The sequence below is a fragment of the Pleurodeles waltl genome, chromosome 7 (assembly GCF_031143425.1).
Source record: "Pleurodeles waltl isolate 20211129_DDA chromosome 7, aPleWal1.hap1.20221129, whole genome shotgun sequence".
Classification (NCBI taxonomy): domain Eukaryota; kingdom Metazoa; phylum Chordata; class Amphibia; order Caudata; family Salamandridae; genus Pleurodeles; species Pleurodeles waltl.
Genome location: NC_090446.1, coordinates 23,992,558 through 24,010,238, shown reverse-complemented (window position 1 = coordinate 24,010,238; position 17,681 = coordinate 23,992,558). Strand labels below are relative to the sequence as shown.

The window sequence follows — 17,681 nt, the reverse complement described above, 5'->3', positions numbered from 1 at the left end:
GACTATTTGGGGATCTGACTGTGTCTTCTTTTTTCCACAAGAAGGGCACTTCACAAAAAGTGGAGCCATTTTTGACAGACAAAATAAAAACACTCCATATACTCTATCTGTCAAAAGACGTCAAGTGAAACTCTAACTATAAGGTTTTGGAAAGATTTCAAGTGGATTTGGCCAAAAATGGCAGAGCTCAGTGCCCCAGGATTCTGTTTCCAGGAACGAGAACTAACTTAACTGTCACCATTGCGGCATGATGGAATGCAGGGTGTATGGTGGGGTTCTTAAAAGCACGTGCCAGTTTTTTAATCTCCTAAGCTGTACATTGCATCCTACTGGCTAACTATGTCATACATTCCCTTTCCTTTTCCTTTTAAAAAGATCTTTTGTGAAAGATTTTCTATGGTCACTTTTCTATCAGTCACCAATAGTTATGCATTTGGCGTCTTTTTTATAATGTAAATTAAATTAAATCTGGCCATGTTTATTCTTCCTTTAGGCCGCAAAGGTATATGTATAAGTTAAACATAAATATATCATTTTTAAATATGTTTTTCGGGATCTCTGCACGAGGTTGAGACTATACAGTGGTTATGACTATTGATGAAAAACCTTTGAAAAAGAGCAAAAGATATTTGAAAACAACACAAATTTCTGTAGCGATCACAGGTGTGTTACGGGCAGTGGAACCAGGACTAGGGAGCAAGGACAGGTCTACATAAAGAAAGGAATACATAGGCATACATACAAAATATGACATCACACAAATGCAGTGTGGAATTTTTTAAGGCAACCTTATTGAAATTGGTGTGGAAGAAGGTCATACCCATGACCGTTCCATCCCAAACATCAGAAAGGCTGAATTCTAATCATGGGCCTTACAACAAACAAGCTAGGGTGGATGTAGATTTATTATAGGATATGCCCAACAAGCATGGTGAATCAGACATAACTTGGCAGGACACTAGCAGGATCTCATTTGAGCATAAAACAAAAATAAAATAGTAAAGCACAAAAGAGTGATATGGACATCTAATTCTCTATCATCAGTAGAATGCACTTTTTACATAAACAGAACCGTGATATTCATGGGCCTGAGTGTGGTGCCCCACCATACTAATAGAAGTGACCAAGCCCTAACTCTTAGACACCAGGAATATAAATTGATTATTAAGATGCAATGTTGTAAGACAGATGGATTAAACTACGATGAAGGTTAGGTCACCGATTTATCCGTGAATAAAATATCTCCTTCCTGAATAAATCTCATTACGTTACCTTACCAGCTCCTAAAAGGAATCCAGACTTTTGTTTTTTAGATTCAAGATGCAAGGGGGTTTAGAGAATGTCACTAACAGCAAAGAATCATGTCTTTATGATGTCTGCAATAGTTCTTGCTTACACAAGTGCTTAATAATTCAAGTGTACGCCTGTAACTTACACAGTGCTGTTCCAACTGGTTCCATCAACCCATTGAAATTCTTCCTCCAATTTATGAAGACCAATCCATGGATACCTCCTACCGTATTCTTCGAGTAGCTCTATCTGCAAAATACACAATAAAGTGCATCATTCTTAGCAATACAGGATCATCAAGTGATCTTGTACCTATATAAAATGATTTTAAGTGAAATATTGCACTGAAGACACTGCACAGTGAAATATCCCCTCCCAGACTAAACAAAATGACGAATGTAACGCTGCAAACAATTTATGTCAGGAACCAGAATGTTATAGAACACAGGATGTGTACACATAGACAAATTGTGGGGAATACTGTGTGAGAGGATATAGGAAGCAGATGAGATACAGGTGCAAATGTGAGGGGTTTGTATTGGCTCTTTGTGCTTGGCTTAGGGAGAGGACATGAAAAGATGTGAGGAGGAACATAATCTGAACTAAAGATGAGTCGATCACCTCTAGATAAGCATTAATACAGCAGTGTTTAAGAACGTTGTAACTTTGGAAAAGTAGAGGTTTACTGAGGATAGAAGAATGGTGGTGAAGAGATAGGTATATGGAAGACAGACTCAGTGACAGCTGGATCTGATATGTAGAACTAGACGCTGGAATTCATCAGACTCCAAGTCCTTCACTGGAACCAGTGAGCCAGAGGCAAAGGCTATATGGCTTTATAACTCTAGGAATCACAGACAGTAGAAGTTAGTTGTGTTTGCCTAGCTACGAGAAAGGGGGCTCAAAGGTGCCCGAAAGATCAGTTCTAAAAGAAAATGACTGGATTGGTATCATCTTTGGTGACACACCTTTTGGTGCTTGTCAAAGTGAATGTAACATGAAAACTGCTGTGATTTCTGTAGAACAAGTTAATCAGGAGTCAAAGCTAAAAGAGTTTGTGATGAAAATGTGGGGGGCTAGGTGGAGGTCTCACATTCCTGAGGGACCATCTTAGTAGCTCAGATCTCACTTGTAATCTAGATTAATTACACACTGGACTGGTCAATGTTAGTTGAACCTCTGTGTTGGGTGTCTTCAACTGTTTGTGGAGTAGAAAATGATATGCAAGGCAAGCAACTCATTTATTGTACAGCTGTATGCATCGGGAGACCTCTGTGACCAATCTGACCGCTTTCATTAGCAGAATCAGCACCACTGTGGCAAAGTATTCAGTAGTCTTGTGAATCTAAAGAGGAGGTATAATTGATAGGAACAAACTGATATTTCATCTTACTGTAATGGTGGCTATTAGTATACAACTATAACTATCCCTCATGTTGCCAACGAAGTCCAATTTTCAGCAGCGCATCTCATATGTTGTATTTGACTTATTTAGTTGGGAATAGTCCATCAAGTAAATGTGTAAAGAAATGTGTAGTTTAGTGCTGCTTAACGTCCAGAGGTCGTGGGTACAAGAGGTACACCTAATCAGATTTGTACATCATTTGTAGTTTCATTGAATTGTGAATAGAAAGTTCCCTACTGTGCACCAAAGAAATCATGATTTTATAAAAGGCATCAATTTCTTTATTCAGGAATAAATCTAAAATATATTCAGCTTGACCGTGGAGGAATTTTATAAAGATTTTATAGCAAGGCCCCGAGTGTGTCCTTGTATGTTAGCTTCTCATTTGAATGCCACTGAGCAGCACATAAAGTTCAAGTAGTGGTACCTGCCTTATGGGATGCTGCCCACAGAGAACTTCAGTACATTCTTACGTGTGGTTGGGAGCCTTGCTGTTCCACTTGGGAAGCTGCTGTCACCCTTTTGGTAACTTATTCTAATGCACAGAGCAAGCCACCTAAAAATGGATTGCTTGGACAAATCAGTCCAGTAGCATATAATACAAAGACATGTCTTGAGGTCATGACAGCTTCAGTGTGAGCTCCATATAAAAAAGAATCCACTGGGACTTTCCAGCAAGAAGTGTCAAATTGGAGGCAAATACTGACATGAAAATCCAACTAATTTTGGATAAGTAGGAAAAACAGCTTATTTGACCAACTGTATCTAGATAAACAACAAAAGGCTACTTGTGAATAATGCTCACACTTTACAAACTATCCTAGTTGGAATTAAATCCCCCAAAAGACATTTTCATGAGAGGGTTCTGATTTCTTCTAGCTCAAAAACAGGACCTATGAACAGCGGCAGACTGAGCTCCAAGCAGAAGGTTTCCAGATTAGAGGGAATGCATGAGGAAAAAAATCCCCAATATTGCGGATTCATTTCTAGTAAAGAAAGATCACTCAATGGAATTCCTTGCACATGCAGTAAAATGGGATGAACTCTTAACAAAGACTGCTGGAGCTGTTACAGGTGCAGACGTAAAGTAGAATGCCCTACTCCTGATGGAACACCAGCCTTCTATCAGCAACCACATGAAAAATATCTTTCAAGAACAGTCTTATAGGCATCGATGGTTTAGGAACCAGAAGTGACCGGGTCAAGAAAAAGCAATCCAAATGACCTTGGCATTCATAGTCATAATGATTCTATAACCGAAGGGAGCACATATGGCCGCCAAGGGTATAAGCACCTACACTGACCACATTTTAACCTATAGTGCAAGGTCTCCCAGCTTTTAAAACTACTAGCCTGGAAGGGAGAAGATGGCTCTAACCTTGAGTAAACAGGCCTAGAGACCATTGTTCAATTTTTTATTAAAGAAACTCTTATTGTAGATCATGGATGGTGAAATCCCATTTAAGAAAAAAACATAATCAAGTTAACCTTGAAGTGTGGGAACCAGAACATTAGACCACTTTTGGTGTGTGATGTCTAAAGGAGGTCAGAGCATCAACTAACATACAAGAACTTACAAGCAGACTGTGCCCATCTGGACTGAGGCACCTTCGAAATCAAGAAATATTGAATACACATAAGTCTTACCAGTGCTATAGGTGATGAATGCTTCCGCTTTTAGCATTGGCAAAGCGGTCATGATGACCCCACAGGTTATTGGCTTAGTCAGTCAGGCTCAATGATCAGAGGGCAAGGGACTCTGAGGAGAACTAAGGAATAGTTTCTTACCTGTGATCCTAGTTCTCTTTCAGGGGAATCACCACTGAAACATGAGCACTGAATAGTCCTTCCCACATGTGGGGATCCCGGAGCAATTCTTTGCAATATATTTTCTTAAGTTTTCTCAAGTAAGGCCTGGAGGGACACTCAAGATAGCAATGTTTTACACCCTATAAGAAGGCTATATTGGCCATCTGCAGATTGCATATGAAAAAGGGTAATATATATTAAAATATATCAGACAAATTAACTAGAATTGTGTTATTTCACTATGTAAATTTCTTTCACAAACCCTTTTTTGACACAAAAAAGATAAATGAGAGGACAATGCAGCCCCGTAAGCCACAACTGTGCAGATATTGAAAGAGCTCATAGCCCACCAGTATCCCATCATGCCCAGCATGTGGCAATTGCCTCTGTTATTTTTACTGAGACAGTGGAAGTGTCATGTAGGGAAAGTGACCATCCATTAATCGCTTATGTCTCTTCCACTGGGGAGGAGAGCGGGTTGCCTAGGATTTCAATGGAGAGTCCCCCTGAGCGAGAACTAGGATTACAGGTAAGAAACCATTCCTTCTCTCTCAGGGGAATCATAAGCAGTGAGTAGAGTAGCAAGCCCATCACTACAAACTGCAGTAGAAAAAAAAGAGGCGGCCCAAAGACCCGATTAAGCGACTAGATTCCTCAGGGGCCTGCCCTACTGGAGCAACTATTTTAGCATCTAAGTCCAAACAACAGTGTTTGGTAAAAGTGTGAAAAGATCTCCGAGTAGCTGCTTTCCATATTTCAGTGATGGGGAAATTCCTCATTAAAGCAGCTGTAGCCACTTTCCTTCTAGTGGAATGAGTTTCAGGTGCACCGGATCAATCAATCAATCATTGGATTTATAAAGCGCACTACGTACCCATGAGGGTTTCAAGGTGCTGGGGGGGGGGGGGGAGAGAGCTGGTGTTTACTGGTCGAAGAGCCAGGTCTTGAGGAGTCTTCTGAAGGTGAGTAGGTCTTGAGTCTGTCGCAGGTTGGTGGGGAGGGTGTTCCAGGTTTTGGCGGCAAGGTATGAGAAGGATCTGCCGCCGGCGGTCTTTCTTCGGATGAGGGGGACGACGGCGAGGGTGAGGTTAGAGGAGCGGTGCTGACGGGTGGGGGTGTAGAAGCTGGGTCTGTTGTTTAGGTAGGCTGGTCCGGTGTCGTGGAGCGCTTTGTGAGCGTGGGTAAGAAGCTTGAAAGTGATCCTTTTGTTCACGGGAGCCAGTGAAGGTTTCTCAGGTGGTGGGAGATGTGGCTGTGGCAGGGTATGTTGAGGATCAGTCGGGCCGAGGCGTTTTGGATGTGTTGGAGGCGTAGTAGGTCTTTCGCTGGGATGCCTGTGTAGAGTGCGTTGCCATAGTCCAGCCTGCTGCTGACGAGGGCCTGTGTCACTGTTCTTCTTGTTTCTGTTGGGATCCACTTGTAGATTCTGCGGAGCATACAGAATGTGTTGTAGCATGAGGAGGAAACTGCGTTGACCTGTTTAGACAAGGTGAGGGAGGAGTTGAGGATGAAGCCCAGGTTGCGAGCGTGGTCGGCCGGTGTCGGTGGGGTTCCTAGTGCGGTGGGCCACCAGGAGTCATCCAAGGCGGAGGGGGTGGATCCGAGGATGAGGACCTCCGTCTTGTCCGAGTTCAATTTCAGACGGCTGATTCTCATCCATTCGGCGATGGATTTCATCCCCTCATGGAGGTTGGTTTTGGCAGTGCGTGGGTCTTTGGTGAGTGAGAGGATGAGCTGGGTGTCGTCGGCGTAGGTGAGAATGTTGAGGTTGTGTTGTCGGGCCACTTGTGCGAGGGGGGCCATGTAGATGTTGAACAGCGTTGGGCTGAGGGATGAGCCTTGGGGGACGCCGCAGGTGATGTTGGTGGCTTCGGAGCGGAAGGGGAGAAGCTTATTAGCTTTATGATAGCATAATAGGATGCACTACACTAACCATTGGGATATAGATTGTTTGTTTAGATGTGGCTAAACCTGTATGAACCGTGCCATAGTTTACAAACAATTGATCAGACTTGCAGGTATCCTTAGTTTTGACTAGATAAAACTTTAAGACTCTTCTGACATCCAGAGAATGAAGAGCACTTTCAGTAGGATTGGAAGGGTGCTGAAAGAAAGTAGGCAAATAAATTGGCTGGTTAATGTGGAAATACGAAACAACTTTTGGTAAGAATTTCAGATGTGTCGTCATACCTAATTTACTACTATAGAACACGTATACAGTTCGTGACAACACAAAGCCTGAATCTCACTAATGCTACGTGCTGATGTAATAGCTAAGAAGAAAGCATCTTTCCATGAAAGGTGTTGCTATGAGGCTTTATGAATGGGTTCAAAGAGAGCCTGCATGAGGTGTGAAAATATTACATTCAACTCCCAGGGAAGAGATGGATGACTTCAGAGGGAAAACGTTTTTCAAACCCTCTAAGAAGTCTTTATTAACAGACATTTTGCAAAAAGAGGTTTGTAAAGGATATTTTCTTTAGGCAGTAATTGCTGCCAATGAACAGTACTAGAAGAGAAATGTAAGCCTGGTTAGGCCAGATAAGGCAAATATGGAAAAAAGCTTCTTCTTGGCACTTTGTTGGATCAAAGTTCTTGTTAGGACACCAGATACAAAATCTCTTCCATTTGAAAGTATAAGCTGCAAGCGTTGACGGTCACTTTGTTCCCTTGAGCATGTTCATGCATTCTTGTGGAAGGTTCAAATGTCTATATTGAACTAGCTCAGGAGCTGTGCTGCCAAACGCAAAGAAGAGAGATTAGGATGTACTATCTGACCTCTGAATTTCCTGAGAAGGTATGGTCTGCATGGCATCTTCAGGTGTGAATGCTCCGACATGTGAAGAAGGTCTGTGAACCACCATTGTTGGACCCGCTCTGGAGATATCAAAATCATTATGGCCCTTGAGTTAGACAATTTGATTATTACTGATGGAATCAGTGGAATTGGAGGAAAGGTGTAGAGACCTTTACCAGACCAGTCAGTACTAATGACATTGTCGTGAAGATCCCACTTGTGGTTTTCCTGAAGAATCCTGCTCAAGGAGTCTGTTTGAGCATTTTGAACCCCTGGAAGATGGGGTGCGGAGATGTGCAGGTCTCTGGATATCAACCAATTCCAAATTGGATGTGCTTCTTGAGACAAGGCTCTGGATCCCGCCCCCCTTGTTTGTTCAAATAGTACATGGTTGTTGTGTTATCTGTCTGAACAAGAATGGAGTTCGACTTGAAGGACAGATGAAAAGCCTTCAGAGCTAGACAAACCACTCATAGTTCGAGAAGATTCATGTTATAAGTCATTTCTCTCAGACACCAGGATCACTGGATTTGAAAGTGATCAATGTACACTCCCATGTGGAAGTAGCCTCTCCTGGTCTCAGCACTCTCCCCTGCTGCCTCTGCCTTGCTCCTCATGTCTGCTGCCCGGCTGCAGGACATGAGGCTACCAGTTCAATCTCTTGGCCTGCCTGGACTGACTCACCATCTTGTGTAATTGCCATAATGCTGTCACAGTAAATGTTTTTTGAAAAGTGTAATTACAGTCTCCTTTTTTTTGGACCCTGAGGGGCGGATTTACACTTTTCTAGTGCTGGATGTGCATCATTGTGTTTGACGCAAAACCGGTGCAAAGTTAAATCCATATTTATACGTTGGTGCTCAACCCATCTAGCACCAACGTTTTGGAGTTTGTGTCATTTTTTGGTTGTGGGAAACTACCTTGCATCAATAAGATGCAAGGTAGGCGTTCCTGACCAAAAAATCACGCTATCCCCTTAGCTCCATATTTAGCCTCCTGTGCAAAAAAGATACACAGGAGGGAGGTGCCCTTAAATAATGACGCTAACCTTGCTTAGCGCCATTAATTAACGCCTGGGTCTGTACAGGCATTAGGGGACCTGTGGGCCTATTTCCATGGTCGGCGACCATGGAAAGAGCTCATGCGTGCCGACCCCAAGCCCCAGGGACACCCCCACCCACACCAGGAGGACACCAGAAGATGGGGGGACCCCATCCCAGGTAAGTAGAGGTAAGTATTTCAGAAGTATTTTTAAGTGCCATAGGGGGCCCTGAAATGGGCCACCCTGCATGGCACTGGGCCCAATTGCCATGCCAGGGGACATATGTCCCCTTGGCATGGCCACTGGGGTGGGGGGCATGACTACTGCCTTTACTAAGACAAGAGTCATGTCCATGGGGGTTGTGCACCAGGAAATGGCGCTAGTCTGGTTAGAGGCATTTATTTTGCCTCTATCAGACTAGAGCCATTTTTTGACGCACAACCTACTGTTTCCCCTACACCTCCCTGTAGGAGGCTGGCCTGGCTTATAGTGGGTACCAGATGGTACTTACACCTTGTGTCAGGTCCAGTTATCCCTTATTAGTAGATTAGTAGTGTTCTAGCAGCTTAGGCTGGTAGAGATAGCTATAGCAGAGCAGCTTAGGCTGAACTAGGAGACATGCAAAGCTCCTACTAGTACCACTTATATCATATAGGTACTATATCATAAGAAAGACAATACGCAGAGTTACTAAAAATAAAAGTACTTCATTTTAGTGACAATGTGCCAAAAATATCTTAGAGGATATACTCCCTTAGGCGGTAAGTAAAATACACAAAATATACACACAAACCAAATTCAGGTAAGTAACACAGTCAGAAAGTAGTGCAAACACTGTAGAATACAATAGGATGCAATAGGCCTAGGAGCAACACAAACCATATACTAAGAAGTGGAATGTGAACCACAAATGGACCCCTAGGCTAGTGTAGTGTGTAGAGGGTTACTGGGAGTGTAAGAAAACACTAAGGGTGTCCAAGATACCCCATCCCAAGACCCTGGAAATTAGGAGTAAAGTACTACTATTTCCCAGAAGCACACTAAAGTCGTGATAGAGGATTTTGCAAAGACCACAACAGACTGCAAATCACTGTAGACGGATTCCTGGACCTGAGGACCTGCAAAGGAAGGGGACCAAGTCAAAGAGTCGCGAAAGTGTCCAGGGGGCAGGAGCCCACTAAACCCCGGATGAAGGTGCAAAATGGCTGTCTCCGGATGGAAGAAGCTGAAGATTCTGCAACAACGAAAGATGCTAGGAACTTCTTCTTCGTGCAGAAGATGTCCCACGGAGTGCTGGAGGATGCAGAGTTGTTTCCTTGGCAAAATACTGCAAACTAGCCTTGCTAGCTGCAAGTGTCGCGGTTGAAGAAAAGGGTGCTGCCTGGGCCCAGGAAGGACCAGGATGTCACCACTTGGGAGATGAGACAGGGGGGCCCTCAGCAACTTAGAAAGACCACGCACAAGAAGGTAGCACCCGCACAAGTCCTTGAACATGGGTTCAAGAAGTCTGAACATGGCGGTCTTCTCAACACTGCAAAAGAGGGTCCCATGACACCGGAGATCAACTCAGAGAGCTGAGCGTCGCAGGACAGAGTGCTGGGGATCTAGGCTTGGCTGTGCATGCAGGATTTCATGGAAATGTGCACAGAAGCCCTTGTAGCTGCAATTCACACAGTGCACAGGATTACTGCCTGGAGAGGGGAGGCAAGGACTTACCTCCTCCAAATTTGGACAGTTGGACCACTGGACAGTTTGGGTCTCTTGGGTCCACCACCTGTGTTCCAGGGGCCACCCTCATCAGGATGAGAGGGGTTCCAGTGTACCAGTGACACTGAACTTTGGTGCCTGCTGGAGCAGGGGGAAGATTCCGTCAACCCACAGGAGATTTTTTTGTGGCTTCCAGTGCAGGATGAAGGCTGGCAGCCCCCAAAGCATGCACCACCAGGAAATAGTTGAGAAACCTGGCAGGATTAGGCGCTACAATGTCGCTGGTAGTCTTCTTGCTACTTTGTTGCAGTTTTACAGGCGTCCTGGAGCAGTCAGCGGTCGATCCTTGGCAGAAGTCGAAGAGAGAGGTGCAGAGGAACTCAGGTGAATTCTTGCAAGTCGTTATCTGAGGAAAAGCCCACTGGAGGGACCCTAAATAGCCATCAGAGGAGGATTGGCTACCTAGTCAGGTAAGCACCTATCAGGTGGGGTCTCTGACATCACCTGCCGGCACTGGCCATTCAGAGGCCTCCGGAGTGCCCTCACACCTCTGGATTCAAGAAGGCAGAGGTCTGAGACACACTGGAGGAGCTCTGGGTACCACCCCTGGGGTGGTGATGGACAGGGGAGTGGTCACTCCCTTTTTCTTTGTCCAGTTTCGCACCAGAGCAGGGACTGGGGATTCCCTAAACCGGTGTAGACTGGCTTATGCAAGGAGGGCACCATCTGTGCCCTTCAAAGCATTTCCAGAGGCTGGGAGAGGCTCCCTCTCCTCAGCCTTTAACACCTATTTCCAAAGGGAGTGAGTGTAACACCCTCTCTCAGAGGAAATTATTTGTTCTGCCTTCCTGGGACTGGGCTGCCCAGATCCCAAGAGGGCAGAACCCTGTCTGTGGGGTGGCAGCAGTGATAGCTGCAGAGAAACCCCCAGAGAGCTGGTTTGGCAGTACCCAGAGTCCATAGTGGGATGCATGGAATTGGCTCCCCAATACCAGATTTTGAATGGGGGCCTATTATGTAATCTTAGACATGTTACATGGCCATTTTCAGAGTTACCGTTGAGAAGCTACATATAGTTATTGACATATATGTAGTGCACGCGTGTAATGGTGTCCCCGCAGTCACAAAGTCTGGGGAAATGTCCCTGAACTATGTGGGGGCACCTTCACTAGTGCAAGGGTGCCCTCACACTTAGTAACTTTGCACTTAACCTTCAACAAGTGAAGGTTAGACATATAGGTGGCTTATAAGTTACTTAAGTGCAGTGAAAATGGCTGTGAAATAACGTGTGCGTTATTTCACTCAGGCTGCAGTGGCAGTTCTGTGTGACGGTTTGCCTGAGCTCCCTATGGGTGGCAAAAGGATGCTGCAGCCCACAGGGATTTCCTGGAACCCCAATACCCTGGGTACCTGGGTACCATATACTAGGGAATTATAAGGGAGTTCCAGTGTGCCAATTGAAGTTGGTAGAAGTGGTCACTAGCATATAGTGACAAATTCAAAGGCAGAGAGAGCATACGCACTGAGGTTCTGATTAGCAGAGCCTCAGTGACACAGTTAGTTACTACACAGGTATACACATTTAGGCCATAAACTGGGGTCCTTGCTAGCAGGATCCCAGTGAGACAGGCAAAAACAAACTGACATACATGTAAAAATGGGGATAACATGCCATGCAAGATGGTACTTTCCTACACTCCCCCACCTGGCTAGCGTCATTTTTAATGATGCTAACAGGGCCTTACCGCCGGATAGCATCGTTCCATAAATATGACGCCCGCCCGGCTTCCAGAAATGGCGCTAGCCAGCTGTAAACGTTTTGACTCAAAACTACGTTAGTGCATTTTTGCATCAAAAAGGATAAATATAGGTCCTAGTTGCCACGTTCTGCTTTGTCTCCTTGCTGTGCCCTGTTGTTACCTCTACTTTGTCAGTTTTTTCCTGCTGTTTTTTCCTTCCCCACTTGCCACCCTCCTGCCTCCCTGCCAGCCCCTCCCACAACTACTTACGGGGGCTGATGTGTGACCTCCAGTGAGTACTCTCTGATCCCGAACTACACACTCTCCCCCACTGCAACTACCTTGCTCCTCGTGACTGCTGCCCACCTGCACGCAAAGGGCCACAGGTTCGATGAGTCCGTTCCTTGAAGGAGATTTTTTGGCTTGCACCATTATTTGAGGGACTGCTTCGCTTAGAGGGAAACTATGATCCTTTCCTCCCAGTTGCCTGCTTACTGATCCCACTGCTTCTCCAGACATTCCTAAAGAGGTCTCATGTATAGATGAGCATTTGGTGTAAAAATATGCACAATGCCATTGAGCCCAAGAGAGATGGCACTCTTCTCACTGTGGGGTGAGGACTTTCAGCGGAGAGTGACATTTCAGACCAATTGATAACTGTCTCTCTTCCAAAGGACACATTTTGCTTACATTGTGTTGATGGTAGCAGCTAGATAATGCAAAGACTGGAATGGAGAGAAAGTAGATTTGTTGTGATTGACATGCAGGCCTAATCGGTGGAGGCCACTGATTGTCATCGATAATGAAGTAGTGTTTCTTGTTGCATTAAAACCTTGATAAGCCAGACGTGTAGGTATGGATAGATGAACATCCAGTGTTTCCTGAGATGTGCAGCACCACTGCCCTGCACTTTGAAAAGACTCTGGAGGCTGACATGAGGCCAAAGGAAGTACCTTGTACTGGTACTGAGTGTGACCTTCTACAAACCTCAGGAATTGGTGGTGTTTTCTGGCTATCGGAATGTGAAAGAACATATCCTGGACATCTATGGAGCAAAGCCAGTCTCTCTGATGGATTAGAGGATACATTTGATGTAATGCTAGCATACTGAACTTTTCTCTCCGTATGCACTTGTTGGTAAGTTTCAGAGCTTCTATGGGTCTAAATTTGTTTTTGGAGCCTTTATTATTCTTCATCAGAAAATGAAGGGACTACATTCCTGCACCTTGTTAACTGGGAGGAACGAACTCCACCACTTAATTCAGGATGTTCACTTCTGATCTGAGCATTGTAGATGATTCGTTGATGGTTTAGGTCAGTGATACTCAAAGTACGGCCCGGGGGACGCATGCAGACTTTTTGACCTTTACATGCGGCCCCCAGGGAACAGTAGCACTAGGCTGGTGTTTACTCGACTCAACAAGCAATACTTAATTTAAACATTATTAAAGATAAAGAAAGGAAGTAAGGAATTTGTCCTGAAGGGCTTAACTGTAGGAACACTTTAATTTTTTAAGAAATCTTGCAGCAAATGTCTGCAACTATGATAAGGGTTCTTAAAAATTCAAAAAGTGTATTTCATTTACACGCAGGACCATTTCATTTTACTACATCAGATTATATCAGTGCATGGAGAAGTTTTTTTTTTTTTTTTTAAGAACAATAGATTTGAAACATAAAATTAGAAACATTCATTCTTACTCCTACCTTGATAACAATGCCAATAGTGAATTAAGAGCGGTCAGTTGTCATCTTCACTCTTTGATTGGCCTGATTTGCTGTTATACATGAACAACTTCATAGTTTATTAAATCAAACACAGGAGAAGGGTTCGCACAGCGCACATACTGAAGTCATGAATTTGAAGGTCCTCCTACATACAATAATGAAGAAAATGAAGGGAACGTGAAATAAAACAATTGCCTAGGATCACACAATTTGGTAAAGTGGGGACGCTTGGATTAATGCCAGGTTTTCTGCTTTCACTTTGAGCGATTCAGCCACTAGATCTATATGTTTTGCTGCCCCCTACACCTGCCATAACGCCACAACCCCTCCCCATCCAGATCCCCCTTCCACCTTTGATTGCCACGCTGCTAGCATCAGTGCGGCCCTCGGTCACACCACAGACCAACATTTGTGGCCCCTGGGAAAATGTTTGTGAGTGCCCATGGTTTAGGTGGAATATCTGGAGAAGTGCTGGTGAATCTGAGGCAATAACCATTCTGCACAATATTCAGGACTCAGGCGTCTTTTCTGTATGGGAGTGGGCCTGTAAGATCTGTGTCTTCAGGCTTTGCTGCTTGAGACAATACGATTGTCTATCTTGCTAGACATCTCTTTTGTCCGAGTACTATCAGCCAGATAAATCCCTCTAGTAGGATGTGAAAAAACAGAAACAGGGAAGTCAAGGAAATGATTTGCACTATTTGACAAGTTTGAGTACACCATGTCAAAATTAACTATTCTGCTCTATGTTTTCACTCTTTTAGGGGTGAAACCCTTCACAACACACTTGAGAGGATTGAACGTATGTGCTACACCATGAAACATTTTAAGGGTTGAAACCCTCTACCTGTTACTGTTCACTGACTGCAACTGTTACAGCGACGCAGGAATAAAACAAGAAATATTACTAAGTAGTTAGCGGACCTCAGCTGCTGATTTGTTCCTGGTCTTTTGACTTACACCACTGTAAGTAACACAGGGAGCAACCTTGAAATGCAAAAACACTGCAGAGGACCAGATTATACACCATATAATTCTCACCCAAACAATATGAGAATGTTTTATCAGTTTATCAAAGGAAGAAACAAATCTAAATAAATCAGTAGTAGAAAATATTATTTGTTGGGTAGGTTTGAACAATTAGAATCTAACAAGGAAAACACAATAGCCTACTTAAACAACAGCAGGTCAACTGCATGCAGAATGATAAGAAAGGCCCAGATTTCCCCATGCTTTGACCTCAATCAATCAATCAATGCTTATAAAGCGCAGCTACTAACCGTGAGGGTCTCAAGGCGCTGTGGGAAGGGGCAAAGTGGAGGTACCTCAACCGAAGACACCAGGGTTCCTTGTGCTGGGAGCAGTCCAGGCGCAGATGACCATGCGGCCACCATTAAGAAGGGGAGGGGGCAGGGGGAGCAGTCAGCTGGGAGGCGGGAGGGCAGGAAAGGTGCTTCGTGGGGGCAGAGGAAGAGTGGAGAAAAGAAAAAGCATTGGGGAAAAACAAGGGGTGATAGAAGAAAAAGGCAGAAAATGGAAAAGTGAAAGAGTGACAGAGAAAAGAAGAGAAAAGGCAAATGATAGCAGAGAAAGGCAGAAGGGAGCAGCCAGAGGAGCTGGGGAAGGCAGCAGACACTGACCAGGAGGTCAGTGCAGGGTTTTGCATCACAAAAGTTTTGTGTGCTGTCTGGCATCCTAAAGTGCACCACTGCTTGGGGACAAAGAATCTGTGCCAAAACTTAGACTATATGGCACATTTTGGCCCTGATCTATATTTGTTTTGCGCTGCATTACCGTAATTGTATTTTGTAGTTTTGCACCGCTTTTGCGTCAAAAAATTACGGTAATGTGGCGCAAAAAAAGTATAAATCAGGGATTTGGGCTTTCTCCCTTTGATGCAAATCAGCACTGCAACTTCGGTTGCTGCCCTGCCTTGCATCAACAATTTGTAAATCTGGACCAGAGACTGCAAGAAGTTGATGTAGAAAATACTACTTTTCTAAGACACTAACTGCAAACTCAATACAAGCAAAGAGCAGGGGCACAGCAACAGACTAGTAAGACCCCAAAGAAAACCCTTTCAGTTGTTCCTATTTTATAGATGGTTCTAATAGGAAGTAAAAGGGATGAGTGTGAAGACGCACCTCAGGAGTAGCCTCCAAAAACTTCAGGGAAGACTGGACATATTGTTGCTGTACATGTGTATTCAAAAACAAAGCACTCATGCATTTCATTTACAAGTTAATCCTCTTCGCGATTAAAGCGTGCTTGTAGGGTGTCACGCTGTAATCTGAAGTGCAAACCACTAGATTTCAAGCACATATCCTATCAAGGATCCTGTCTCTCCAGCAGTTCTGCTTGTCTGGTGGTTTCTTGGTACAGAGAAGGGAACTGGCACAAGAAGCGTGTTCATACTTAAGCTCACGGTCACCCCTGACGAAGGACCAACTGGCATCCGAAATGCATTGGGGACATTGGGCAATGATGTGATTTACCAATCTGAAGAATATTAAATGGAATACAAAATGCAATAAAATCCATAAACATAATCAATAGTAGAAGAGAAGACTGATTACTTGTTCGTGTCATGATTTAACATCAAAACATTAAAACTAAGGATTAAAAAATATGGAGGCCATACGGGGCACCAGGCAAGCTGCTGTTGGGGAGAGGTGACGCCATCATATTGTAACTGTCTCAGACAGATTCCTCCTCCAATGACAGGTATATCATGTCAGAGATGAGGAATGCAGACATTTCTCTAAATTTGCACCCGGGCCGGGGTGGTAACTGATTCATAAAGGGGGAGCTATAAATAATCAGCCTAACTACAGTGATCAGTTCTTTAAAAGCGATCATTTCCCACTAACCAATTATTTTTCATATGGACCCAATTTTCTCTTTAAACACCAAAATGAATGCCAACATTAGTTGAGCTTCAAAGAGTTTACGAAATGCAAAAATTTTAAATTTAACTTCTGGATCCCCTTCAGTGGGATCACATTCATCTTATTTCTTTATTTGAAACATGGAATTGACTGGTTGGCACTTTCTGCTAGATCTAGTATTTATTTTTTACCCTCGTTTGATGCTGTATCTTTGAATCACCTGATGGTTTCCAGGTGTAGTACATGATTTTTGGAGTTATGATCTTCTGCTGAGTCTATGCTAAGGAGGAAGGATGAGTAGGGAATACCACCAATGTAGTGCATAACCAGAAAAGAAGCAATAGCTAATTTGTGTCAGACATAGGGCTCAATGTTTATGAGGAAGGGAACTATGACTGACTAGCGATACAAGATGTGACGTAGCAGACATAGGAACTTAAAACTAATTTACTTCTCTACTGGAAGACAAACCAGGAACTCAACACCACTGTGACATGAGCTTGCACATGAGCCTGGAAAACAATTCCAGTGACGGACCCTTTCACCTTATTCTGGAAATGTTGGTGCCTCCTATTCAGATAAACAGAAGTGCCCACTGCATTCAGTCCCCATAGTCTATTCCTGCTCCCACTAACACAATGGTTAACATGTACCTGATGTACCTGATGGGGTGCTTGAATGCATAGAAGATGTGCTTGAGATATCCAGATGCAAAACCTTTTCATTGTCTTTCACCTAATTTTTTGCTCATTTACTTTAAGATAGTATTTTCAACCACCACAAGAAGTTGCCTCTAAGATATTCTGAATACCATGCCTTGCAATAGACAAACTCAACCAACCTTTCACTCAACGTCACAAAATGTTTGCGAATATAGCATTCAATTTATCACACTGAAAACTGCTTCCTTAAACGTAAAACATTGTTCCAAGCTTCTATCAAAGGTTTGATAGGTGTGTTTCCTTCATTGCTTTTTTTGTCTTTACGCTTGATGCTCCTCTTCTTCTGTTTAAAAACATCATGTCAACACAATCATGGAAAGATCTACCCTCTTGTAATTCACTCTCTCGTCTCTCATATATTCTTTGCCCCTCTTATTTTCTTTAGATTGTTTTGCTTTCAGAATGTCACAACTGAAGAATCCATTGCTGACTGACGTTATAAAATAAAAATATTTGAAATGAAAAAAATAAAGCAAATGTTTGTTGCATCAATACTCAAGAGGGAAACAAATAAACCACTGGACAGGAATGAAGATGAGAGATTTTTTAAAGAT

General features: G+C 43.6%; 1 protein-coding gene across 2 annotated transcripts in view; it reads right to left on the bottom strand.

The window, feature by feature from the left end:
* Window positions 1–17,681, bottom strand: part of LOC138303583 (uncharacterized) — a 115,536-nt gene that overhangs the window by 12,273 nt on the left and 85,582 nt on the right. For both annotated transcript variants that reach the window (XM_069242848.1, XM_069242847.1), the window contains one exon: window positions 1,436–1,539. In XM_069242848.1, coding sequence (XP_069098949.1) covers window positions 1,436–1,539 — 104 coding nt within the window. The remainder of the gene's footprint in view (window positions 1–1,435; window positions 1,540–17,681) is intronic.